The sequence below is a fragment of the Podarcis melisellensis genome (genome assembly GCF_964234715.1).
Source record: "Podarcis melisellensis genome assembly, chromosome: 8".
In the NCBI taxonomy this organism is placed as follows: Eukaryota; Metazoa; Chordata; class Lepidosauria; order Squamata; family Lacertidae; genus Podarcis; species Podarcis melisellensis.
This window is the reverse complement of record NC_138540.1, coordinates 6,154,538-6,182,231: the sequence shown is the minus strand read 5'-3', so window position 1 is coordinate 6,182,231 and position 27,694 is coordinate 6,154,538. Positions and strand designations below refer to the sequence as shown.

Sequence of the window (27,694 nt, the reverse complement as noted above, 5' to 3'; positions counted from 1 at the left end):
CCCTGTACTTACTTATGTGTTTGACATGTACATTTATGAACGTTTATTTTATATTTGGGACCTTTGAATTCTGAACTCTGGATTAATAACATTTTAGGAATCTTCCAGAACGGCTAATTCTATTGCTGGGAAGGACTCAGTGGCCCCGGTCTATTTGAGGAGAGAGGGTGGTATGGGGTTGGGGGCAGGTGAGATGGAGCTGCTTGGCAGGGGTGTGTTGTATGCAGAAAGCATGCGCTTCAATTCCCATGACCCACCTCCTTCAGTTACTGGTTTCTTGGGGTTGGGGCTAAATCCATGATGGGTCAGAGAAAAATGAGCGGCGGCAGGAACCAGTCAAAGCAAGGCAGATCTTAATTTTACTGTTGTGACAGAGTTTCTCACCTTACATGTTGCATGGAGGTGAGGAACAGTGGCGTAGCGTGGGGGGTGCAGGGGGGGCCGGCCGCACCGGGCGCAACATCTGGGGGTTAGGGGGCGCAAATCCACGGGTTAGGGGGTGCAAATTACTTGCCTTGCCCCGGGTGCTGACAACCCACGCTACGCCACTGGTGAGGAACCAAGACAAGTGTGTGTAAGAACTTTTAAAGATAATAATAATAATTTATTTTTTATACCCCCCGCCCTTCAATCTGGATGGGTTTCCCTTAGCCCAAGAGGCTTTGGACTTTTTTGAGTCCACGGCTCCCTTGACCAACTACATTCTGTGAGGCTCCGGAGCCCAGCTATGTCACCCCTTGCCAGCAGAGCTGGCAGCCTCTCGTCCTTTTTCTGACTCCTTCCATTGTGGAGTGTTCCTTCTTCTCCTCTCCCCTCTCCTTAGGAGTCCTCTGGACACCCGCAGTTGCTGCCCCTTCCCCAAAAAGAGGTGCCTCCTCACGCTGCCCCACGGGGGCCTGGGAAGTACCCCCTGGCCAGCTCCAGAGGGACCGTTCGCCTGGGGAGCTTGTAGCCAGGGGTGCTGCAACAAACAGCTGCGCAAACCTTTGGAGGCAGAGATGCAAGAAGGCATTGGGAGGAGGGAGAGGGACAGAGGCCAGTGTTGCTCCCAGCACCCTTGACCAAGCACCCTTGACCATCATTCAAGGCACCAAAGGGTGCCACAGCACCCTGGTTGAAAACCACTGCCCACCCAACAAGCATCATACATGCATCACAGAAAGAGGCAGTCTTGTCTCCTGGCTTGTCTCTTGTCATGATACCTGACAATGTTTGCTGGTTGCCCTTTCCTGACCAGTCTGAGCCTTTCCCTTGAAATGGTAAATACCTCAGTTCTTGAATCCATTGTCACAGATCTACCCCTATTTATGTGAGAGGCTTATAGGTTTTGCAGGATTTGTAAGTGAAAAGAACTATTGGGAAAGGTTTTTCCTTCAACTGCAGAGTAAATATCTGGGGTCCTTAAGAGGGTTTCAGGATTGCTCTGTGAACTCAAAGTGTCTTTTTTCCAGGGAATATTTTATAATTTTTGAATGGTGAAGGATTGTTTTTTCTCTAGGGTGCGTGTCTGCTATGTGTGCACCTTAAGATTTGTGTAACACTCATGCCAACTTCTGTTGCCCAGCGCCTGCAAACCCCCTACTGTGACATCATAGAATGCTTGCAGTTGTGTGTTTTTTAAACCACACCAGCCACTGCTCATCAGGAGCAGAACTGAGCAGCTTCTGTGAGTGAAGTGAAGAGCTGTTTCCCAGAAGGGGAAGCCCTGGGAGAGACTAGGGTTCAAATACCTCCTTACTCAGCTATGCAGCTCACTGGGTGACCTGGGGCAGGTTGTCATCTTGAGCTCCTTGGAGTAGGATATCAATGCAGACGCCCTCAGAAGGTGGTGGACTCTTCTTCTTTGGAGGTTTTTTATACACAGAGGTTGGGTGGCCATTTGCAAGGGATTCTTGAATTGGATTCCTGTTTTGCAGGCAATTGGACTAGATGCACCTTGGGATTCTTTCCAAATTTACAATTCTATGATTTTGTTTAAGTGTCATTTTATTGATTAGATAGGAAACCCCTTCGAGACTGCTCTGAGATGCCAGGTTGGATATAAGCGCCATAAATGAGAAAAGAGAGAGACATGTCGGCCTGTGAATGACCCCAGGCAGCTGGCAGAAGGACTCGGACAGAGGCAGAGGGAACCCGGAGGCTTCAGGACGAAGTTGCTGTTAAGCACTGTGTAGGAATGAAAATCACGGGAGACGAGTAGTAGGTGTCATGTGAGAGGCGTGTGTCCGGGGCAAGCCCCGGGAACTCTCTTTTATTGATTATTACAAACATTGCCACAGGTGTGCTTGTGGCTGATTGGTTGATACAAACACAAAGCAACTTGTTGCTGATTGGTTAACATAAGTACAAGGCGGGAGTTACATATAAATATTAATCACCAATAGATTAAAGGCTGGGAAACGGGCCTGGAACTTAGACAGTCATGAAACTTCCTAATTAAATTATAACTAAAGACTGATATAGCATGACTAAAACAATTACTAATGATTGATCATAACATGAAAGAATATAACAATCGAGTTCCGTAGAGGTGGTCAGCTATGCATTGAGAACAGGTCATCATGAACTTAAGATGAACTGAGCAAGGAGGGAATGTCTTGGTGTTTGGAACAGATTCGTACAGTGTGTGCAGAAGCAGAGAAAAGCTTATGAGTGAGACTTCCCAGAATGCCAGAGAAAAGAAGCAAGAAGCAAGACTTCCCATAATGCCGCAGTTATGTGCAGAAGGAGAACGAAGCAATACTTCCCTTCAGGCGTGCCTGGCAGCTCTGGTCCATGGGGTCATGAAGAGTTGGACATGACTAAACAGCTAAACAACAACATGGCTTAAGAGAAAATTATATGAAAATGACATATCATTGGTATCTAACACCAAGTAAACTGTCAAAAATGTATAAATCTAAATCAAACATGTGTTGGAAATGTAAAGAGAGAGAAGGTTCTTTTTATCATATGTGGTGGCCTTGTAGTAAGGTTAAAGCTTACTGGGAAATGAAATGAAGGGGAAATGTGTGTGCGTCCTATGGAGCGAAGAAGCCATAGCCCCACGACCCTCTCCCGGCTGGAGAGGTGACGCGCGGCTATGGCAGGAGCCTCTTTAGCCGCAAGCCACCTCTCCAGCTGGGAGAGCGTGCGCAGGGCTAAAGAAGCCATAGCCCCGCGACCCTCTCCTGGCTGGAGAGGTGACGTGAGGCTACGGCAGGAGCCTCTCCGCTGCGCGCCTTTCCGCTGCTCCCCGACCTGCTCTTTGGGGCTGGTGGTGGGCTTCCCCCCGCCAGCCCCAAAGAGCAGGTCGAAAGGAACCTGAAGCCTGGAGAGCGACCCCTCTCGCTCTCCAGGCTTCCAAGGTAGCCGCATAAAGGTGACTGAACGCACCTTAAACGGCACCTTGTCTTAGAGGGGGAAAACAAGAGGGGGGAAATTCTCCCCCTCTCTGCACAGTACCTCCTGCCGCTTTGCTGAAGGGGCGCTGGGCAGAGAGGCGGAGAATTTTTTTTTTCTTGTTCTGCCCCCTCTAAAACAAGGTGCGTCCTATTGTCCGGTGCGTCCTATAGAGCGAAAAACAAGGTATTTGATTTTAATTTGTAAATTTTAGCCAATTTTTCCCGTAGTTAAGTACCATTGGTACACCATTTTCATGAAATTTTCTCTGATTGTGTAACATGCCATGAATTTAATATCATATTTCCATAATTTCTCCCATTGGTCCAGCCGAATTACATATCCTATATCACATGCCCGTTTAGTCATAACTTCTTTTACTTCTTCAGCCTTTAATTCCCACTCTAATAATAAATTATACATTTTGGATATATTCTTTTTTGAGTTTTGTAATAATACTTTTCAAAATTTTGATTCTTCTTTTTCAAATCCTATTGCTTTATCCTGATTGAATATTTGGACAATTTGGTGATATTGGAACCATGTGGTACAATATTGGGTCACCTCTTCATATGGTCTCAGCTTTAATTGGCCCTTAGGAGCTGCTAGTATGTTGCCATTTTTCCTATCATATTTTTCTTTTTAACCGATATTACTTCTAACGGTGAGACCCACCAGGGGGTTTCCGGTTCTAACAACCTTCTATGTCGCACCCAGACCTTGTATAATGCATTTCTAATTACATGACTGAGAAATTCTTTATGTACTGCCACTTTGTTGTATATTAGATAGGCATGCCCACCGTATCTGTTGTTCCATCCCTCCAAAACCAAAATGTCACTGTTATCCAATTTGATCCAATCCTTGATCCAACTAAAGCATGCTGCATCGTAATATAGTCTCAGGTCTGGGAGTCCAATGCCTCCCCGCTCTTTTATGTCGGTTAGTAATTTATGTTTGATCCGTGGCTTTTTGCCTTGCCATATAAACTTTGTTAGGTCCATTTTCCATTTTTTAAAACAATCATCTTTACCTATTATGGGAATCATTTGAAAAAGGAACAAGAGTTTTAGTAAAATATTCATTTTAATAGCCGAAATTCTACCCCAGAGTGTTAAATTCAATCTTGTCCAAATTTCCATTTCTCTTTTTGTTTCTTCCCAATTTTTTTATAATTATCTTCAAACAAATTTATATTTTTCATTGTTATTTGGATTCCTAAATATTTCACTTTTTTTACAATTTGTAATCCAAATTTTTCTACCAGTTCCTTTTTCTCTTGGTCTCCCATGTTCTTTACCATTAGTTTCATTTTTTCTTTATTCAAAGCAAAACCTGAGACCCTTCCAAAGTTTTCCATTTTTTCTAGAGCCTTTGCTATGCTTTCCTTTGGATTTTCCACCATTAACACTAAATCATCGGCAAATGCCCTTATTTTGTATATTTTCTCCCCTAGGGATATTCCATTTATTTCTTGATCCAGTCTGATTTCTTGATTTAGTATTTCCAAAATCAAAATGAATAATAATGGTGAAAGTGGGCACCCTTGTCTGGTGCCCTTCTGTATTTTAAAATAATCAGTCGTGTCATTATTTATTATTATATTTGATTCTTGTTGTTCATAAATTGCTTTTAACCCTCTTGTTTTTTAAAAAAATAATATTTATTGAAATTTCATAAGATTACAAAGATAAGAAAATAATAATAACAATAAAACAAAAAATACAAAATACTGAAAAATAAAAACAATTAAAAACAAATCACTTTTTCCATAACATATCTTTCATTTACTTATTTCCTTGACCTCCTCACACCTCCCTTTTTTGTATTCTACTTCAGTTAGTTAATTCAGCAAATCCTCTCCATCTTTGTTTTTATCTTAATCCTTTATCTTAATATATTGTAACTTTACATTCTCACCTGTGAACAACCCATTTTTACATACTCCTTTATAACATTGCTGCTAAAACCACATAACTTCATTCCAGCATCCTTCTAACATTCATTAATTTTACAGTGTTTGTGTAGATAGTCTTTAAATTTCTTCCAACCCTCTTCTACCGATTCTTCTCCCTGGTCTCGGATTCTGCCCGTCATTTCCGCCAGTTCCATATAGTCCATCACCTTCATCTGCCATTCTTCCCTGGTGGGTAGATCTTGTGTCTTCCAATACTTCGCAATCGGTATTCTTGCTGCTGCTGTAGCGTACATAAAAAAAGTTCTATCCTTCTTTAACACCAATTGGCCAACCATGCCCAGGAGAAAGGCCTCTGGTTTCTTCAGAAAGGTATATTTAAATACCTTTTTCATTTCATTATAGATCATCTCCCAGAAAGCCTTAATCCTTGGGCACGTCCACCAAAGGTGAAAGAATGTACCTTCGGTCTCTTTACATTTCCAGCATTTATTATCAGGCAAATGATATATTTTTGCAAGCTTGACTGGTGTCATGTACCACCTGTATATCATTTTCATAATATTCTCTCTTAAGGCATTACATGCCGTAAACTTCATGCCTGTGGTCCATAACTGTTCCCAGTCAGCCAACATAATGTTATGTCCAACATCTTGTGCCCATTTAATCATAGCAGATTTCACCATTTCATCCTGAGTATTCCATTTCAGCAGCAGATTATACATCCTTGACAGAGTCTTAGTTTTGGAATCTAACAGTTCTGTTTCCAATTTTGATTTTTCCACCTGGAAGCCAATTTTCTTGTCCAAATCGTATGCCTCCATTATTTGATAATAATGAAGCCAATCTCTCACTTTGTTTTTTAGTTTTTCAAACCTCTGCAGTTTCAATTTATCTCCCTCTTGTTCCGAAATTTCCCAATATTTCGGCCATTTGGCCTCCATATTGAGCTTTTTCTGAGCCTTCGCTTCCATCGGTGACAACCACCTTGGGTGGTTTTCAAGTAAGTCCTTATATCTTGTCCAGACATTAAACAATGCTTTCCTGACAATATGTTTTTTAAATGCTTTATGTGCTTTGACCTTATCATACCACAGATATGCATGCCACCCAAATACATTGTTGAAACCTTCTAAGTCCAAAATGTCTGTGTTTTAAAGAAGCAGCCATTCTTTCAGCCAGCAAAATGAGGCTGATTCATAGTAAAGTTTAAGGTTTGGCAGGGCACATCCACCTCTTTCCTTTACATCAGTTAGTATTTTAAATTTTATTCTAGGCTTCTTGCCCTGCCAGACGAATCTAGAAATATCTCTCTGCCACTTCTTGAAACAGTCCATTTTATCCAAAATTTGCAATGTTTGAAACAAAAACAACATTCTTGGCAATACATTCATTTTTATCACAGCGATACGGCCTAGCAATGAAAGCTTCAGATTTGACCATATTTCTAAATCCTTTAGATTTAAGCCGGCGAGCTTTGCTCCAGTGGCGGTTAGGCATTGGTATGGGTATTGTTATGTAGATGTATGGGGAGGGAAGCGCCATCACCTCCCCCGAAGATTGAAGGCTAGTCCGGTAAAGGATTCCGGGGGGCTTGGCCCTATCGGAAGCCTATTGAGGCCAGGGCCCAAGGCACGCCCCCCGAGCGGTGACCCCGGGGGAGTGCCTAGTTGATGTGCATCAGCAGGGCTCCCCCTGCTGGTGTTAACCCTTCCGGGTCTTCAAGCAAGCAGGCCGAAGCCAGATTGTTGGATAGGACCAATGCCTAAGCCAAAACTGCTCATCACCTGTAACCAATAAAGTTGTGGCCAATTTTAGCCCATTAACCTTAAAATAACAGCGTCATGTGTCCTTCCTAGTGGTGGGAGGCGGGAACTCGCCACGCAACCTGGCTTGGCCAATTCAGCTCACAATGCATTCTCAAAGTCTCTGGGGTCAGTTTGACACCATAGTCCCCTGAGAAAGCCCTTTTGAAAGTTGCTATCATACAGCCGAGTGGAGTGCTTGAATTACAAGCTGTTCAGCACTCCCCCCGCATCGCTATGTCCCTTGTGAAGTGCTACTCACCAGATTCTCAGAGATTCATTTCCCTTTGTTCGCGATCAAAATGCCGTCGCCTGATTTGGAAATGCGGTAGTGAAAAGTCCACATTCAGTGCCCCAGCACCCTGTTACCATCAATTCTGTTGGAACCGGTTCAGACCAGTCTGAACCAGCTGAAATCAATTGGGAAAAGTCCATGTGGGTTCCAACTTGCCCAGACGAGTTTGAACAGGCCTAGAGTAGTTGGAACTGGTTCAGACTGCTTGGAACAGGTCTAGGCTGGTTTGAACCGGTTGGAACAGGTGGATGTCATTTGAAACTGGCCCAAGCTGCTTAGATTGGGTCCAGGTCGGTTGTAACAGGTCTATGTCGCTTGGAAACCAGCCCAGCCCAGTTGGAACAAGTTCATACCAGTTGGATCCAGTCCAAGCAGGTTGGAACCAGCACAAACCAGTTGGAAAAAGGTTGTGGTGGATTGCCCAGACCAGTTTGAACTGGTTCAGACTGGTTTGAACCGGTCTAGGTTGGTTTGAACCGGTCAAGGCTGGTTGGAAGCTGTTCAGACCGGTTGGAACCTTTCCAAGCCGGTTTGAACAGGTCTAGGCCAGTTTGAGCCAGTCCAAGCCGGTTTCAACCAGCTCAAATCAGTTAGAAAAAGTATAGGCAGGTTCTAACTTGCCCAGACCAGTTTGAACTGGCCCAGATTGGTTGGAACTAGCTGAGACGTCTGCAACAGGTCTAGGCTGCTTTGAACCAGTCAAAACCAACTTGTGCCGGTCCAAGCTAGTTTCAACCGGTCTAGGCCAGTTTGAACCGGTCTAGGCCAGTTTGAACCGGCCAAAGCCAGTATGAACATTTCCAAGTGGGTTGGAACTGGCCCAGACCTGTTGGAGCAGGTCCAGGCCAGTTGGAGCAGGTGCAGGTCATTTGAAACTGGCCCAAGCTGGTTAGAAAACTCCAGGCCAGTTGGAACAGGTCTATGTCGCTTGGAACCAGCCCAGCCCAGTTGGAACAGGTTCATACCAGTTGGATCCAGTACAAGCCGGTTGGAACCAGTGCAAACCAGTTGGAAAAGGTCCCGTGGGTTCCTACTTGCCCAGAACAGTTGGAACTGGTCCAGACTGGTTGGAACCAATCTAGGTTGGTTTGAACCGGTCCAAGTCAGTTGGAAGCTGTTTAGACCAGTTTGAACTGGTCTTGGCCAGTTCCAACCGGTCTAGGCCAGTTTGAACTGGCCGAAGCCAGTATGAACAGTTCCAAGTGGGTTGGAACTGGCCCAGACAGGTTGGAGCAGGTGCAGGTCATTTGAAATTTGCCCAAACTGGTTGGAACAGGTCCAGGTTGGTTGGAACCAGTCCAAGCCGCTTGGAACCTGTTCAGGCCAGTTTGAACCGGTCCTAGCTGATTTGAACTGGTCTAGGCCAGTTTGAACCCGTCTAGGCCAGTTTGTGCCCGTCCGAGCCGGTTTGAACAGTTTGAGGCCACTTGGACCAGTTCTGTGTCACTTGGAAGCAGCCCGGACTTGTTGGAACCAGTTCATACCAGTTGGATCCGGTCCCAGCCAGTAGGAACCAGCCCAAACTAGTTAGAAAAGGTCCAGGCGTGTTCCAACTTGCCCAGACTAGTTTGAACTAGCCCAAACCGGTTGGAACTAGCTTACACAGGAACAGATCTAGACTGTTTTGAACCAGTCCAAGCAGGTTGGAACAGGTCCAAGCTAGTTGGATCCTGATCAGACCGGGTGGAACCGGTCCAAGCCTGTTTGAAAAGGTCTAGGCCAGCATGAACCGGTCCAGGCCGGTTCATACTGGTCCAAGCAGGTTTGAACAGGACTAGGCTGCTTTGTACTGCTCCAAGCCGGTTTGAACCGATTGAGGCCAGTATGTGCCGGTCCAAAGTTTGAACTTGCCCAGACTCGTTGGAACTAGCTCAGACTAGTTGGAACAGGTCCAGGTTGCTTGGAACAGGTTTATGTCACTTGGAACCAGCCCAAACCTGTTGGAACCAGTTCGTACTGGTTGGATACGGTACAAGTCAGTTGGAACCGGTCCAAGCCGGTTTGAACCAGCTCAAACTAATTGGAGAAAAGTTCAGGCAGGTTTCAAACTGCCCATACCAGTTTCAACTGGGCCAGACAGGTTCGAACTTGCTCAGACTGGTTGGAACTGGTCTAGGCTGGTTTCAACTGGTCCAGGTTGGTTGAAACAGGTCCAAGCTGGTCGGAATCTGTCTAGGCCCGTTTGAGCCGGTCCAAGCCATTTGGAAGCTGTTCAGATCGGTTTGAACCAGTCCAAGCCAGTTTGATCCGGCTGAGGCCGGTTTGAACCAGTCTTGGCCAGTTTCAACTGGTCTAGGCTGGTTTGAAATGGCCCAAGCCAGTTTAAACAGTTCCAAGTGGGTTGGAACTGGCCCAAGATGGTTAGAACAGGTCCAGGCTGGTTCAAACAGGACTATGTCGCTTGGAACCAGTCCAGACCTGTCAGAACCAGTTCATACAAGTTGGGTCCCGTCGAAGCTGGTTGGAACCAGCCTAAACCTGTTGCGAAAGTCCTGGCAGGTTCCAACTTGCCCACACCAGTTTGAATTGTCCCAGACTGGTTGGAACTGGCTCAGACTGCTTGGAACAGGTCTAGGCTGTTTGAACCGGTCCTAGTCGGTTGAAACAGGTCCAAGCCGGTTTGAACAGGTCTAGGATGGTTTGAACTGGTCCAAGCCGGTTGGAACAGGTCTAGGCCAGTTTGAAATGGCCCAAGTCAGTTTGAGCAGGTCTAGGCCCATTTGAACCGGTTGAGGCCAGTTGGTGCCAGTCCAAGCCAGTTTGAAACTGCAAGGGGGTACCGAGTACAGACCCACCCATAGGAGTTTGGCTCTGCTGGTGGCACCTCCCCCCTTTGGTTTTGCTCTGCAGTGGCATCTATTCTCCTTGCCTCAGCGTTGAAGATGCCTGCAATCTTGCCACCTGGGCAGATGGGTTACCTTGAGTGAGGCCATTAGGTCCTGCATAGCTTGAGGCTTTTCAGAAAAAGGCAGGGTATGGGTTTTCCAGTTTAGCAGGTCAGTACAGTGGTGCCCCGCAAGACGAATGCCTCGCAAGACGGAAAACTCGCTAGACGAAAGAGTTTTCCGTTTTGGAGGTGCTTCGCAAAACGAATTTCCTATGGGCTTGCTTTGCAAGACGAAAATGTCTTACGAGTTCCTGCGGGGGTTTTTTCCTCCCCCCCTTTTTCTAAGCCGCTAAGCCGCTTATCCGCTAAGCCGATAAGCCGCTAAAAGCCGCTAATCCGCTAAGCCGTCAATGGGCTTGCTTCGCAAGACGAAAAAACCGCTAGATGAAGAGACTCGCAGAACGGATTCTTTTCGTCTTGCGAGGCACCACTGTAGTAGTGAATGGCACATATTGCAAGGTAACAGAACCTATGGGCCATGCACTGGTGGGGCGGCCCTGATCATCTGTGGGCCCGGGCTCTTGGGGTCCCAAAACGGCTCTCAAAGGGAACATCGGGGCTTGGCCCCCCTTCTTGTTACGAAGGTAATGTCCTCCTTTAGATGGAAGTGGCATTGGGGGGGGGCTTGTTGCATCACTTTCCGTCATCTTTATTACTAACCTCTTTCCAGTATCACTTCTTGCATCCATAACTGCCCACAGGCCTGACTTTCTCTCAGTGTCTGGAGTGCCTACAGAGTTGCTGATGTCACCCCGGGTTGGAGTTGCGGCCACTTCTCCAGGTTCGGCTCCTCCCACAGCTCCCAGGGCCTCCTTTTCCTGGGGGGCTTGGACTTGGGCAATTTGGGCTTGATTTTGTACCAGCACTGGGGCTGGCAAGGAGGGCACATCCGGAATGCTAGATGGAGCTTGTAATAATTGGACTGCAGCGGGTGGCTGGACTGGAGGTGATGGCACAATCCTGGCCGAAGGGGCATATGAAGGCAGAAGGAGATAATCCTCCTCTTCTGGGTGGCCCTTGTATATCTTCTTAGCAGGGGCTGGAGGCTTGGGTTTATCTATGTTTTTTTCCGGGCCTCCTGCTTCACTGCTAAAATCTGGCAGGTGTCGCCCTTGCACTTCTTCATCCATGGAGGATTTTTCATGCAAACATTATACCACTGATCAATATAGGGGAATTGATCTGGGTGGCCTCCTGGGTCCCTAGTTACTGAGACCCAAACTAGGCGGCTCAATTCCACATCAAAACTACCTTCCGAAGGCCATTTCGGAAAGCCACTTCCGACCTCGGGAGGAGGTGTTGTTGCGGGCTTCTGGCTCCCAGCCCCGCGCGATCTTGGGAATCCTCGGCCGTGTCATCCCGGGCCAGCTTTCCTATCCAAGGGGGAGTTCGGTTAATGATGCAATACAACAGGAACTGTGTTCCGTGAGGTATGCCTCCTTTGACCAAGCAGTAAAGCTTATTCAGAGATTCGGCAGGGGAGCCCTGTTAGCTAAGTGTGACATCGAGTCTGCCTTTCGTCTTCTTCCAGTTCACCCGAACGACTTCCGTTGGCTGGGTTTTAAATTTGAAGGGGCATATTTTATAGATAAAGCCATGCCCATGGGATGCTCGGTAGCATGTGCAGCCTTTGAGACCTTTAGCACCTTTCTTTAGCACCTATTTTCAGCAGCTTACTCCATCACCTTTTTCGGCGCCTTGTGAATATGCGAAGTGGTTTGCGACGACCAGCCAGATTCTGTTGCACGTGGGATCCTCTTAAAGAATGTGACATTATCTCGCTCAGATCTAGTTCGCCATATTAGGAGCTCAAAAACTGATCAGCTAGGTAAAGGGGCCCTAATTCGGCTTATAGCAACTCAAAAGAAAGGGCCACGCCCAGTAAAGGACGCAAGACAATTTATATATATGAGACCAAATACCCCTGGACCATTTTTTATACATGCAGATGGCTCCTGCCTTACAAGACATAAGTTTACATGCGTTATGCCTAAGGCAATTGCTGCTTGTGGTTTCCCCCAGCTGAATTTCTGGCCCACTCATTCGGATCGGGGCAGCCACCTACTGGCTGAAAGGATAAAAGATCTGGTGCCGATGGAAGTCAGATGCTTTTAAAGGGTACATTCGGAGGCCTTTATGACTGTTTTCATCACCCCTGACCCCTCCTTGTTATGCTCTTTTCCTTTTAGGTGACGTGGTTGTGCGCGTTTGGATCATAGGCCATAGTAACGTCCACTGGACCAGAAACCGTGCTGTCAACCGTGGCCAGGGGTGTGGGTTAGATCTGCCAAAGCATGTTGAAATCTCCTGGATCACTCGCTGTGGAATGCGTTGGGCGGAATTTCTGCCAGCAGTAAAAGCTAGAGCCGCCATGAAAGGCCCACCCGATGCCCTTCTTATTCAGCAGGATGGAAATGATTTGGCCTACCGGAAGAGCGTGGACTTAATGTGGAACATTTTCGATGGTTTTGATGATCGGAGGATTTCTTCCCCAAATTTAGTCATAATTTGGTCATCACTGTTGGAAAGGCGCACTTGGAGGGACTGCCGATGCCCTATTGCTATGAACAAATCCAGAAAGATCCTGGAACGCTCAGTGGCGCGTAGAGTGGCAGTGCTGGGGGTGGGTGGGTCATTGACCACCCCAACATCCAGTTCAGCAAGGTGACCCTCTACTGCGAGGATGGCGTGCATATTTCCAATGAGGAAAACGATGTTTGGTTGGCTGACAGATCTGTGGGGATTAGGGATTGGTTGCAGGTCTGAGGGTATTGGCGGCGAGCTTTGCTCGAGTGGCGGTTAGGCATTGGTATGGGTATTGTTATGTAGATGTCTGGGGAGAGGAGCGCCATCACCTCCCCCGGATATTGAAGGGTAGTCCGGTAAAGGATTCTGGGGAGCATGGCCCCGTCCAAAACCAGGGCCCAAGGCATGCCCCCCGAGCGGTGACCCCGGGGGAGTGCCTAGTTGATGTGTATCAGCAGGGCTCCCCCTGCTGGTGTTAACCCTTCCGGATCTTCAAGCAAGCAGTTGGAAAAGTGGAGAGTATGGACACTAAGATTGAGAAAAAATCCACATTAATAATGGACCTTTCTAATCAAGTGAACCAACTGACAACAAAGAACAAAGAGCTAGACAAGATGGTGCAGGAGATAAAGAATAAGTCATGAAAACAAGAGGAAGCCATGAAAAAAATTCAGGCGGATCAAAGAGATTCAAACAAAGAGGAAACTGAGGAACTGAGGAAGGTTCAGGAAGAGACCCTGGATGCAATTGCTGTCCTTGAGATGAAGGAAAAGGAGATGTTGTTGCGCTTCCGAGGAGTTAAAGAGAACCAGGAGGAAGAAATTTCAACAAAACTATTGAAATAACTGGCGGATTGGTTAGGGATCAAGGGAGATGAATTACTTTTGGACATTGAAAAAATATTTAGGATTAAGGTGAACAAGTCAAGAAACAAAAAGGGACCAGGAGATTGTTTAGTATTTCTGAACTCGAGGCTACTCAGGGAAAAAATCCTATTAAAGAATAGAAATGATCCCTTGTGTATAGAGGGCAAAGTAATCGAGATTATGAAGGTGATCCCAACCAGGTTGTTGAAGAGGAGAGATAATTCCAGATTCTTAATGACAGCGCTGAAGAAGAATAAAATTCTGTTTAGGTGGGAATTTCCTGAAGGACTTACCTTTACATATAAAGAGAGAAGAAGAACCCTTAGATCGGTGGAGGAGACCAGAATTTTTGGGAGGAAGTACTGGGAGGAGCTGGGAGGAGAAAGGCTCCAAGAGCGAGAAGAAACAAGATAAAGCTAGAATTATTATAACGACTTCTACCTTTTGTGCCCTTATATTATTATTATTTTTTCTTTTTCTTTTTCTTTACCAACTACCCCTGATTTTAAAGTAGTTCATATAAATTTAATAAAAGTGTATGGCCTTTAAGTGTATTTCCTGGAATATTAATGGTTTGAACAGTAAATTGAAAAAGAACAAAGTAGAATGTACCTTAAAGAAAGGAAAATGGGATATAATATGTCTACAAGAGACCCATGTATCTAAAAATCATATACGGGTACTAAAAAACAAGAACTTGGGTCTGGAGTTTATAGCCGCAGGAGCGGAAAAGAAAAGAGGGGTGGTAATTTATGTAAAACCAGCGTTAAGTCCACAACTAATATTTCAAGACGAGGAAGGTAGAATAGTAGGAGTAGAAATACAAATAAATCAAGAAAAGATAATAGTGGCAGGAGTGTATACTCCAAATAATAATAAATCTGAATTTTACAGAAAATTGGAAGAGAAGCTTTGGGAATTTGAGAATGGAAAGATAATTATGATGGGAGATATGAATGGAGTTATATCTATTGAAATGGATAGAACCAAGAGAGAGGGAAAATCAAACTCAGGCAGACTACCATTATCGTTCTTCTAGTTGACTGATAATCTTAATTTATTCGATACCTGGAGATTGAAGCAACCCACTGAGAAGGATATTACCTATTTTTCTGAAGATAAAAAATCGGGAGGGAGAATAGACGCAATTTGGGCCTTGAAAAAATTGACATTGAGCTTGGTAAAAGCAGAGATTCTGAATAAATCTCTCCCAGACCATAATCCAGTTACTATACACATAAGCTTGAAAAAACATACGAGAGGGAAGTGGAGGATGAATGATGAGGTTTGGAGAGATGAGCAAAAGGTGAATTAAATGAGGGAATTGGCGCGAAGGGTGGATAACCTTATTACCAGCCCCGCGTCTCCAGCCGGGAGACGGTCGCGGGGGGCTGCTTTAGCCCCGTGCGCGCTCTCCCAGCTGGAGTGGTGACACGCGCCTATGGAGGCTCCTGCCATAGGCGCGCGTCACCTCTCCAGCCGGGAGAGGGTCGCGGGGGGCTGCTTTAGCCCCGCGCGCGCCGTCCCGGCTGGAGAAGTGACGCGCGCCTATGGCAGGAGCCTCCATAGGCGCGCGTCACCTCTCCAGCCGGGAGAGCACGCACGGGGCTAAAGCAGCCCCCCGCGACCCTCTCCCGGCTGGAGAGGTGACGCGCGCCTATGGCAGGAGCCTCCATAGGCGCGCGTCACCTCTCCAGCCGGGAGAGCACGCACGGGGCTAAAGCAGCCCCCTGCGACCCTCTCCCGGCTGGAGAGGTGACGCGCGCCTATGGCAGGAGCCTCCATAGGCGCGCGTCACCTCTCCAGCCGGGAGAGCACGCACGTTGCTAAAGCAGCCCCCCGCGACCCTCTCCCGGCTGGAGAGGTGACGCGCGCCTATGGCAGGAGCCTCCATAGGCGCGCGTCACCTCTCCAGCCGGGAGAGCACGCACGGGGCTAAAGCAGCCCCCCGCGACCCTCTCCCGGCTGGAGAGGTGATGCGCGCCTATGGCCGCTGCTCCCTGACCTGCTCTTTGGGGCTGGTGGTGGGCTTCCCCCGCCAGCCCCAAAGAGCAGGTCGAAAGGAACCTGAAGCCTGGAGAGTGAGAAGGGTCGGTGCGCACCGACCCCTCTCGCTCTCCAGGCTTCCAAGGTAGTCGCCTGAATGCACCTTAAATGGCACCTTGTTTTAGAGCGGGATAACAAAAGGGGGAAAATTCTCCCACTCTCTGCGCAGTGCTTCCTGCCGCTTCGCTGAAGGGGCGCTGGGCAGAGAGCAGAAGAATTTTTTTTCCTTGTTCTCCCCCCTCTAAAACAAGGTGCGTCCTATTGTCCGGTGCGTCCTATGGTGCGAAAAATACGGTAATACAAGAATAGTGATTGATCTTCTAGAATATATTGATATGAAACCTAGTAAGAAGGTGTCAGTGTTACTGGTAGATGCGGAGAAAGCTCTTGACAGTGTGGACTAGAATTTTCTGGTCCACACTATGGAAAGTTTGAAACTTGGGAACAAAATTTCGAATGGTATTAAAGCGATCTATGAGAACCAGAAAGCTAAGTTAATAATTAACAATGAAATAACTGAAGAATTCCAAATTGAAAGAGGCACCAGACAAGGATGCCCTCTATCCCCACTTTTGTTTATTATGATGCTGGAAACACTCCTAATAGCAATAAGAAAGGAGCCAAAAATCAAGAGGATTAGTCTAGGTAATAGACAATATAAAGTTAAAGTGTTTGCGGACGATGTAATCATGACTACAGAAAACCCAGAAGAAAGTATACCAGAAGCACTAAAGAAATTGTTTGAATATGGAGGAGTTTCAGGCTTTAAGTTAAATAAAGAAAAATCTAAATTATTAACAAAAAATATGGGGGTAAAGGAACAGGAAGAATTGGAAAGAGTAACAGGCCTTAAAATGACCACGAAAGTTAAGTATTTGGGGATCTGGATCATAAATAAAAATACAAATTTGTACAAGGATAACTATGTGAAGAAGTGGAAGGAAATAAAAGGACATCTAAATAAATGGAATAAATTGAACTTGTCCTTATGGGGAAGGATATCCTTCATAAAAATGCTCTTCCTTTTCCAGATGATCCCAATAATTATCGGGACAAAATGTTTTAAAGGTTGGCAAAAGGATCTACCTAATTTTATCTGGCAAGGTAAGAAGCCAAGAGTAAGGTTCAAAATACTGGTGGAGCCGAGAGAAAGGGGCGGGTTCGCAGTCCCAAACCTCAAGCTGTATTTTGAGGCTGCATGGCTGAAAGATTGGATGCTACTGACAGATACCGAAATCTTAGACCTGGAGGGCTGGGACAAAGTTTTCGGGTGGCATGGCTACCTGGGTCACGATAAAATAAAAGCACATAGAGGATTCACTAATCATTTGGTGAGAAAGACCCTATTCGAAGTCTGGGAAAGAAATAAAACAATAGTAACAGCCAAAACTCCATGGTGGCTATCACCTATAGAGTCATCAGCCTTGCATAGAAGCAATATGAAAGCTAGCTGGCTAACATATAGGGAACTCGTAGAAGAGATCAAAGCTTGCCCAACAGTAAAGAAATTTGAAGAATCAAAAGAGAGGGGGGGGTGAATTGGTTAGAATATTTCCAATTAAAAACAATATTTGAGAAGGATAATAACATTAAGGGGTTTGATAAAAAAAATCTCAGTATGGGAAAAAGAAATTTTATATAACAACCAACAAAAGGCTAGTCCGGTAAAGGATTCCAGGGGGCTTGGCCCTGTCGGAAGCCTATGGAGGCCAGGGCCCAAGGCACGCCCCCTGAGCGGTGACCCCGGGGGAGTGCCTAGTTGATGTGCATCAGCAGGGCTCCCCCTGCTGGTGTTAACCCTTCCGGGTCTTCAAGCAAGCAGGCCGAAGCCGGATAGTCGGATAGGACCAATAAAGTTGTGGCCAATTTTAGCCCATTAACCTTAAAATAACGGTGTCTTTATTCCTGCTGGTGGGAGGCGGGAACTCGCAACGCAACCTGGCTTGGCCAATTCAGCTCACAATGCATTCTCAAAGTCTCTGGGGTCAGTTTGACACCATAGTCCCCTGAGAAAGCCCTTTTGAAATTTGCTATCATACAGCCTAGTGGAGTGCTTGAATTACAAGCCGTTGAACACTCCCCCCGCATCGCTATGTCCCTTGTGAAGTGCTACTTACCAGATTCTCAGAGATTCGCTTCCCTTTGTTCCCGATCAAAATGCAGTCGCCTGATTTGGAAATGCGGTACTGAAAGGTCCACATTCAGTGCCCCGGCGCCCTGTTACCATCAATTCTGTTGGAACCGGTTCAGACCGGTTGGAAACCAGTTGGGAAAAGTCCATGCGGGTTCCAACTTGCCCAGACCAGTTTGAACTGGCCCAGACTGGTTGGAACTGGCTCAGACTGCTTGGAACAAGTCTAGGCTGATTTGAACCGGTCCAAGTCGGTTGAAACATGTCCAAGCCGGTTGGAACCAGTCTAGGCCAGTATGAACCGGTCCAGGCAGGTTTGTGCCAGTCCAAGCTGGTTTGGACTAGCTTGGACTAGGCTGGTTTGAACCGGTCCAAGCCGGTTGGAACTGGTCTAGGCCAGTTTAAACCAGACTAGGCCAGTTGGTGCCGGTCCAAGCCGGTTTGAGCTGGTCTAGGCCGGTTTGAACTGGTCCAGGCTGGTTTCTGCCGGTCTGAGCCGGTTTGAAGAGGTCTAGGCTGGTTGGAACAGCTCTGTGTCACTTGGAAGCAGCCCAGACCTGCTGGGACCCCTGAATACTGGTTGGATCCAGCCCAACCCAGTAGGAACCAGCCCAAAGCAGTTTGAAAAAGTCCAGGCAGATTCTAAGTTCCCAAGGCTGGTTTGAATTGGCCCAGACTGCTTGGAACTGGCTCAGACTGGTTTGAACAGGTCTAGGCTGGTTTCAACCAGCTGAAACCAATTGGGAAATGTCCAGGCGGGATCCAACTTGCCCACACCAGTTTGAACTGGCCCAGACTGGTTGGAAGTGGCTCAGACTGCTTAGAACTGGTCTAGGCTGGTTTGAACCGGTCCAAGTCGGGTGGAACCAGTCCAATCCAGTTTGAACCAGCTGAAACCAGTTGGGAAAAGTCCAGGCAGGATCCAACTTGCCCACACCAGTTTGAACTGGCCCAGACTGGTTAGAACTGGCTCAGACTGGTTGGAACAGGTCTAGGCTGGTTTGAACCGGTCCAAGTCAGGTAAAACAGGTCCAAGCCGGTTGGAACCAGTCTGGGCCAGTTTGAACCGGTCTTGGCCGGTTTGAACAGGTCTAGGCCGGTTTTAAACAGCCCAAGCCAGTTTGAGCAGTTCCAAGTGGGTTGGAACTGGCCCAGACAGGTTGGAGCAGATTCAGGCCAGTTGGAGCAGGTGCAGGTCATTTGAAACTGAATTTGACTGGTTCAAACCAGCCTACACCTGTTCAAACCGGCTTCAACCAGCACAAATCAGCTTGGACTGGTTCAAACCAGTCTAGACCTGTTCCAACCAGTCTGAGTTGGTTCCAACCAGTCTGGGCCAGTTCAAACTGGTCTGGGCAAGTTGGAGCCCACCTGGACCTTTTCCAACTGGTTTCGGCTGGTTCCAACTGGCTTGGGCTGGATCCACCTGGTATGAAATGCTTCCATCTGGTCTGGGCTGCTTCTAAGAACCGGCCTGGACCGGTTCCAACCCACTTGGAACTGTTCAAACCGGCTTAGACTGGTACAAAACTGCCTTGACCAGTTCAAACCGGCTTGGACCCGCAGAAACCGGCCTAGACCGGTTCAAACTGGCCTAGACTGGTTCCAACCAGCTTGGACTTGTTTCAGCCGACTTGGACTGGTTCAAACCAGCCTAGACCTGTTCCAACCAGTCTGGGCCAGTTCCAAGTGGTCTATGCAAGTTGGAACCTGCCTGGACCTTTTGCAACTGCTTTGGGCTGGTTCCAACCAGTGTGGACCGGACACAACAGGTATGAATTGGTTCCAGTTGATGTGCATCAGCAGAGGTCCCCCTGCTGGTGTTAACCCTTCCGGGCTTTCAAGCAAGCAGTTGGAAAATGTCCAGGTGGGTTCCAACTTGCCGAGGCCAATTGGAACAGGCCCAGACTGGTTGGAACAGGTCTAGGCTGGTTTGAACCGGTCCAAGTCGGTTGAAACAGGTTCAAGCTGGTTGGAACCAGTCTAGGCCAGTTTGAACTGGTCTAGGCCGGTTTCTGCGGGTCCAAGCCAGTTTGAACTGGTCAAGACAGTTTTGTACCGGTCTAAGCCGGTTTGAACAGTTCCAAGTGGGTTGGAACTGGCCCAGACAGGTTGGAGCAGGTCCAGCCCAGTTGGAGCAGGTGCAGATCATTTGAAACTGGCCCAAGCTGGTTACAACAGGTCCAGGCTGGCTGGAACAGGTCTATGTCGCTTGGAACCAGCCCAGACCTGTTGGAATCATTTCATACCAGTAGGATCCAGCCCAAGCCAGTTGGAACCAGCCGAAACCAGTTGGAAAAGGTCCAGGCGTGTTCCAACTTTCCCAGACTGGTTGGAATTAGCTCAGACTGGTTGGAAGAGGTCTAGACTCGTTTGAAACAGTACAAGCCGATTTGTGCTGGTCGAAGCCGGTTTGAACTGGCCTAGGCTGGTTTGAACTGGTCAAATTCAGTTTCAAATGACCTGCACCTGCTCCAACTGGTCTGGACCTGCTCCAACCTGTCTGGGCCAGTTCCAACCCACTTGGAACTGCTCAAACTGGATTGGGCTGTTTAAAACCGGCCTAGACCTGTTCAAACCGGCCAAGACCGGTTCAAACTGGCCTAGACGGTTCCAACCGGCTTGGACCTGTTTCAACCGACTTGGACCGGTTCAAACCAGCCTAGACCTGTTCCAACCAGTCTGAGCCAGTTCTAACCAGTCTGGGCCAGTTCAAACTGGTGTGGGCAAGTTGAAACCCGCATGGACTTTTCCCAACTGGTTTCAGCTGGTTCAAACTGGATTGGACCGGTTCCAACCCGTCTAAACCAGTTCCAACCGGTTTGGACCTGTACCACCCAGCTTGAACTGGTTCAAACAAGGAATTGAAATTGAGCAGAATGAAATTGAGAGAGTGCACCGGGTGTTCACATCACGAGGAGGCTCTGGACTTCCCAGGGTTGTAATTATGGCATTCACAAGAGAGAAGGTAAGAGATCAAATTTATAAATCACTCCGGCAGAAAGCAGACCTGCAGTTTAAACAGCGAAAGGTCATAGTGAGACCAGACTTTTCTCAGGAAACGCTTCAAAACAGGAAATGTATGCAGCAGTTTGCACAAGATTTCTACTATCATAAAATCCTCTTTACCTGGGCCTACCTTGCTACACTGTTGGTTTTTAAAGACAGCAGGAAATATTCTGCTAAGAACCCTGGTGAAGCAAAAAAAAATGCTAGCTGATTTAGGAGTTGGACTACAAGGACAGACTGAGCAAGAACTCTCATGTTCGGAAGAATTACAGGTAGACCAACAGGGAGCGTCGAGTGAAGAATCTCAAGAATCTCCAGTACAGAGACAAGAGAATAAGAGAAGACGGAAGTCAAGAGGGGAAGGAAACAGCAAGAAATAATATATACTAGAGACATCTAAAATGGTCTTTTGTAAATATATATATGTTGCTTTTTTCTGATATAAACTTTCCAAGAGCGAAGGGAGAGGAGTGTGGTTCTCCGAGATACCATGAGACAGGGATCATGCAGATCCCTAACTGAGTCTCAGGGGGGAGTTGAATGGGCCAGAATTGAAAATATAATATATGTACACAGAGGGATTCAAAAAACAAACAGTAGCTGGGATAATGGATAGATCTTTAAAGGTTTTATCTTTAAATGTTAACAGGCTGGCCTCAAACACTACAGAGCACTGACACTGGCAAAGAAAACGAAAGTGGATATACTATGGCTTCAGGAGACTCATAGAGCCAAAGCAAAAAACCGACCTTTGTTACGCTCTCAGCAATGGGGCCTAATAGCAGAATCGAAAGCGACAAACAAGGCTAGAGGGGTCGCTATACTATGTAATGCAAATCTTAGGCCGAAAAAAGATAATGATGGTAGATTTATATTCTTAAAAATTAAAGTGTCACAAAAAATATTTACAATAGCTAATATATACAGCACTAACAGCAGACAGAAAAAAATTATAAAGAAAACCTTGAATAGACTGCAGTTTTACGCTGAAGGGGAAGTTATCGTTACAGCAGACTTTAATTGGAATATAAAGAACGATAGTACTTTCAGATTATCTAAATGGGGATTAAAGGATGTTTCTGAGAGAGGAAACCCCAATACCAAACCTACCTTCTTCTCCAACAGACATAAGACTTTCTCTTATATTGACTACGTGCTAATTAAAGAAGGGACTGAAATCAGTGTTAGAACGGCAAAAACTATGGGAATATGGATTTCAGACCATGCTCCACTATTTGGGGAGCTGGGACTGGAAGAGGATGGAAAAAGTAGGAGATGGCGGTACAATAACCTAATAATGGCAAAAGAGATTGACAGGGAATATATTAGAAAACAAATTGGTTGGTATTTTAAAGAAAACAATGCTTCAGCCGAGATCCCGGTAGGATGGGACGCTTTCAAAGCTGTTATATGAGGACATTGTATACTGAAAGAGATTGCGATTAAGAAGGATTGGTACTCGGGGAGACGGGGGAAAAATTAAAGAGATTGAAATCTTGCAACAACAGCAACAGGTTGCTCCTCTAAGGAGGAGACAGGAGCAGTTAAGAAAGGTCTGTTCTCACTGCAGACTCTCACTGAGTCTATGCACACCCGAAGATTGAGGAACTGCACCGGCAGATGGGAGGATGTTTACCAGTTGAATTATCAGCCAGCCCTCAATTTGTGCCACATTTAAATACAGACCAGCTGTACAGATAGTAGTAAGGAATGTGGATGGGCTAGGGGACATAATTGATGAGTGGGTAGAGTTGTTGGGGGATTACGGATGTCATATCCCCTTGTATTTTCATGATTGGTACATACCCGTTTGGGTACAAGCATTACCAAGGCAGCTGTGCCTTATACCCATATACCCTTAGAAGGGTTTCGGCCGAGACCAACCTATCATAGGAGGTAAATGGCCGGGGAACCTAAAAGAACTGTAGTCGGGTTCTCCCACCCACCACCCCAAGGTGCACTTCCTCCCACCATACTGGCCACAGTAGCCTTCTTTCCTCCCTTCTTTCCTCCACCCCCCCCACAACCCTTTTTTGAGTAGCAATAGCAGGGTGTATCAGTGTGAATTGACCACTCCAGTTTGACTAGAACCCAGGGACCACTAAGAGGCTCTACTGGGTGCAGCTGAACTCACTCTCCTGGCTCACTCTCCAGGTGTGCTCTGGTCTTGGTTACCTCCAGTTCTTCTTACAGTAATAATAACTGTTCTCCTTCTTATCTTCTTTTACTATCCAGGAGGAATTGTTGATATCCTTGGACTCCTTGAACCCATGGAGTTCCTTGATCATGATGAAGTTGATGTTAACCCTGATGTGCATCTTGACCTTGAGGAGACCAATGACAAAAGAAATGCTTTTGTAAAGAATGCTAAGCAGATGCTTCAAATATATGGGGGAAATGTCACCCTTTATTATGAACACCCTAGAAAGGTAGCTGACATGTCCCTCATCCCAGGACTAATCAGGGACCCTGACATTGTCTTGGCAGGCCTACTGTATAATCAAAGAGGCCTTTTCGTGACACCTCCTTCTGAAATGAATGATACCTCCTACCGATATTTCCGGTTCTCCAGAACCACCCAGGGCTTGTGCTTTTGTTGTTATGCCTCTAGATCATGGAACGCCAAATGGAAAGATTGGCCGCATGTCCAGCACCACCAACATAAAGGTTGGATGGGAAATTACACACAGTGCACTGCTAAGTTTTGGTTGTGGGGTTCCTTCAACGCCTCTTACCAAAGCAACACCACATCCTCAGATCTGTATCCATACTTTCACCAATATAGAGTCAACTTCACCGGACAGGGATCCATCTGTTCTGGCTGGCTGATCAAGGACCCCAATCTTTGGTTCTTGTATAATGGACTAGCCACTAATTACCACCCTGGTGATTATCAGTGTGTGGGAATAGGTGGCTTTACTTTCCCTGTGACTGTGGAGGCTTTTCCTCCTCTACCCTCTCTTAGAAACAGAAAGAGGAGAGAAGTCCAAGGGGAACAGTGCAGTGATTGGATTTTCCTGGCCTGGTCTGTGGGTGCTGTTGGTGGAGGCTTCGTTAGCATCCTCACCATCGGCAAACATCCGGGAGTTGTGGCTGAACAAAATCGTGAAGCACTATTTGCCCTAACATGCAGGTTGGAGAAAACCATCAATGCCACTACACATATCCCAGTTGCAGTCTGAGATTGAGGATTTGAAGCAGATAGCAGCAGCTAATAGACTTGCTCTTGACTACCTTCTTGCCAAATCAGGAGGTTTTTGTAAAATAGTCCCGGAAGTCAAATGCAGAGTGAAGTTTCATGACCTCAACAACACTATTCAGGACGAGTTGTCAAAATTACAGGCCCTTATAAATGATAACCAACCCAGTCAGACTCCTTGGGAATGGATGTGGTCTTGGGTCCCAGGAGTAGGATGGTTACATAGCCTTTTGACCGCCATTGCGGTAGGAGGATTAGTCTTCCTAATACTTCTTCGCATCGCCCCTTGCTGCATATCTCTAGTCAGAGGAATGGTGGCCCAAAGCATTAAGAATCTCACTGAAACCCACATCATGGCCATATACCAAGCCCTGCCCCCTCTGGCAGAAGAAGAGCATGCGTACGCTCAAGTAATTCGTGAAATGCCCCCTGAAGAGATCCCCTTGAGAGACACAGTTGTCTATACCGGGGTTCAACATGAGAGTTAAGCTGGAGAAACAACTGTGACTTGTTTCTAAACTTGAAAGGGGGGAATGTGGCAAGGCCACCTGGAAGAGTTTTACCTTTACGTTTTATGTATAACCATGTATCCTAATAATGCTTAAATTGTTAAGGCTAGAAGTGCCTAAAATCTTAGGAATCAAAATTATATGCTTGCAACATACGCTTCTGGTTTCTTGTTGAATGATTTTTTTAAAATCTTAATGATTTATTCAAGAACTTTGTTCCAAAAGCTTTTTATCTCCTTACACCCCACCATATATGGTGCATTGCTCCTATCTCAGTGTTACATCTCCAGCACACATTGGTTTTTTGCTTATAGATTTTTGCCAATTCCTCGGGGCGGGGGTTAGGTACCATCGGTAGATCATTTCCATTAAATTCTCCCTTATTGTATAACATGCTGTGAACTTGATGTCGCCCAATTTGTGTCCATGTTTGTCTTTTTTACCGTTATCATCTCCACTGGGGATACCCACCAGAGTATTTTGGGCTCTAATAGTCTGTGGTACTTATCCCAGACCTTGTATAATGAAATTCTGACTATATGATTTAAAAAGTCCTTATGCACTGCCACTTTGTTGTATGTTAGGTAGGCGTGCCATCCAAACCTCGTATTCCAACCTTCTAAATCTAATATATCAGCCTTCTTCAAGAAGGTTAGGGTTGTTTAAAATGATTGTTAAATGTGTTATGTTGATTTAGAGTTTGTATTTGTGGGCTGGAGTGCTGTTTCAGGGCTCTTGTATTGTTTATTAGTGTGCAAACATTAGTCTTGTGGCTATTTTTAGTATGTTTTTATTATTTTAATTTATATTATGTTCTGATATTTTTATTATGAATTTTGTGCAGTGATTATTCGTATTATGTATTTTGTTCTTCATATACTTGGTGTTGTGAACCACCCTGAGATTCAAAATCAATAAAATCAACAGTCAAAAACAACATCAACAAGAAACACAACAACAACAACAACAAGGTTTCCTACCGCTGTGTACGGAGGGTCGTGAGGGCAGCACCACTCCTCTTGGTCCATCCTGATGATGTTGATGTTCCAGGCGCTGGTCCAGACTGGATCCCGCGGAGAGCAGAAGATGGTTTCACTGCAGCACAACTCTGGTGTTACGTTGCCTTGGCCTGGCGCTGCTGCGGATGTTCTATCAGGAGGAGAAAGGGGCTCGTTGAGAAACGCCCCATCCAAACAACCCACCAGATGTCCCAATAGCCCACCAGATGCCTCACTCACCTGGCATGCAGCTCAGGAAGTCCTGCGGATAAGGTTCCCTGTGAACGCAGTGGAGCAGCCTCCTCAAAAAGCGCTGGACCCTGCCTTTCTTCCGATGTTTATAGGCCCGCTGCATGATGTTCAGGCAGCTCCTCCCTGTCTGCCTGAGCCCTTCTTCCTCGTGCTGCTGCATCTCTTCCAGCCCTGAGTGGAAAGGGAGAAAGGTTGAGCAAGGCGGAGATACACAGGAAAAGAGCCATCCATCAACAATATGAAAACAGCCGTCAGGTGTGTTTGTGTGTGAGAGAGAGCAGTGAAGTCACATTCCAATTCTCTTTGCATGTTCATCTTGTGGCACCTCTGTCTGAACATACATCTGGGAATTTGCCTTCCCCTGAAGACCTTTCTCAGCAGAAGCATCCCTCCCTGCCCTCCGTACGTCTCACTCACATGTTCCATAGGATGCCATGTCTTGATCGTGGATGAAACTGGCATCCCGGAAAGCCAGATGACCTAGAGAGAGAAATAGGCAAGAAAAGGGACGTCATCTCGATGCAAAGCAAGCGGAGACAGAGGCAGCTCGGCAGGGGGACAGGTATGCTCTAGAGGCCTCCACCCTTGCGGAGCACTCAGAGCAAGATCTGGGCACAGATGGAGGCCTACCTAGCAGGTGGCCTGGAGACATGTCCATCCTCCCTGCCATCGTTACCAAGACGTTTCTGTCCATCCCTACCAAGGAAGGACGTTGCTTGACTTACCCAGAAGCAGAGCTGCCACCCTGGAGACTGATGGCAGCCTGTTGGCGGACGGCTTCGTACATGTTAAGGCAGCACTCCGAAGGATGTCCTTGCTGAAGGTCTTGCTCTGTGGGCAAAGACAAAGGAGAAGTGGCATCAGAGAGGCTTGAGAGCACGGCAGAAGAGCCTTGCACTCCCAGAGACATGCCTGCGCAAAGCTGCAAACGAAGCAGAGGGACCTTACCAGATGCTTGGCAGCCTGGTGCAGAGCAAAGTGGAGGCTAAATTTGTTGGAACGAGCCCACCACTTCACTTGTGGGGCTAGATGGGAAAGAGCCCTCCTTGCGGCCTGCAACACAAGAAGAGAAGAGGGTTACAAATTGCAGTACATAGTCTCGGTAGCTCCTGAGAACAATCCCTCCCTCCTACTGTGTAAGTCCACCTCTTTGGCCCTCACCTTGGCTACCTCGTCCTCGTCTTCGAGGTGAATGAGGACCACAACTAGTTCGTGAATGGCTTCTTCTTCTGTTGTTGTTGTTATGATGGGAAGCCCTTGGTCTCTCACCCAGCCCCGAAGCAGCCCCAGGTGTTGGATGGCTGATTCCCGGACGGAGGCTTCCTCCTGTAGGCAGAAAATATCAGAGGTTGTGCTTCTCATCAGATCACTTTCCTTTCCCCTGCCCACTGGGGTGTTTTGAGGCTGCTCAGCCTCCTATCCTCCTCCTGGGGGAGACTGGGGGCAGGGGTGACTCTCCCCCTGCGTTTTCCAGGCAGGCTTCCAAGAGAAGGTGCTCCAGATGAACACCCTCCTGAAGCCAGAACATCTCCACTGCATGCTAGTCTAAACCCCACCCTTCCTCTTCCAAAGCATTCCTCCTCCACCGGGTGTGATGTCATGTTTTCCTTCGTACTCACATGGGCAGCCAGACCGCAGTAGGTTGCCGCCAGCATCTTCAGGTCTTCTTCTCCCAGCTCCCTGGAATGGTAGGCTTGGTCTACCAGCTCTATCAACTCTGGGAGGGCATCGGCTTCTGCAGAAGGGAGGGAATCCAGTAGCAACAGCCGCAGAAGCGAAGGGTCCTACACAAAAGAGAGAATCTTTTCAAAGGTCTGAAAGGCCTCACGCCTTTTAGCACAGGCCCTTCAGTATTGTGCCAGCAAAAGAGTGCTG

At 46.9% G+C, this 27,694-nt stretch overlaps 2 protein-coding genes across 2 annotated transcripts in view; both read right to left on the bottom strand.

Annotated features, from left to right (window-relative positions):
- The window catches only part of LOC309376304 (uncharacterized protein), a 46,196-nt gene extending 20,497 nt beyond the window's left edge, over positions 1–25,699 (bottom strand). Inside the window, exon 1 of the mRNA XM_081922574.1 lies at positions 25,550–25,699. Within this exon, the coding sequence (XP_081778700.1) occupies positions 25,550–25,597 (48 nt within the window). The 5' untranslated portion in view covers positions 25,598–25,699. The remainder of the gene's footprint in view (positions 1–25,549) is intronic.
- A 1-nt stretch (position 25,700) lies between these two features.
- Positions 25,701–27,562, bottom strand: LOC309376315 (uncharacterized protein). Its single transcript, XM_081922596.1, has 6 exons — positions 27,439–27,562; positions 26,981–27,145; positions 26,768–26,872; positions 26,545–26,650; positions 26,237–26,299; positions 25,701–25,990 (listed from the first exon to the last, which is right to left on the bottom strand). The coding sequence occupies exons 1-6, from the start codon at positions 27,472–27,474 to the stop codon at positions 25,800–25,802; spliced, it is 666 nt and encodes a 221-aa protein (XP_081778722.1). The 5' UTR covers positions 27,475–27,562; the 3' UTR covers positions 25,701–25,799.
- Positions 27,563–27,694: the final 132 nt, after the last annotated feature.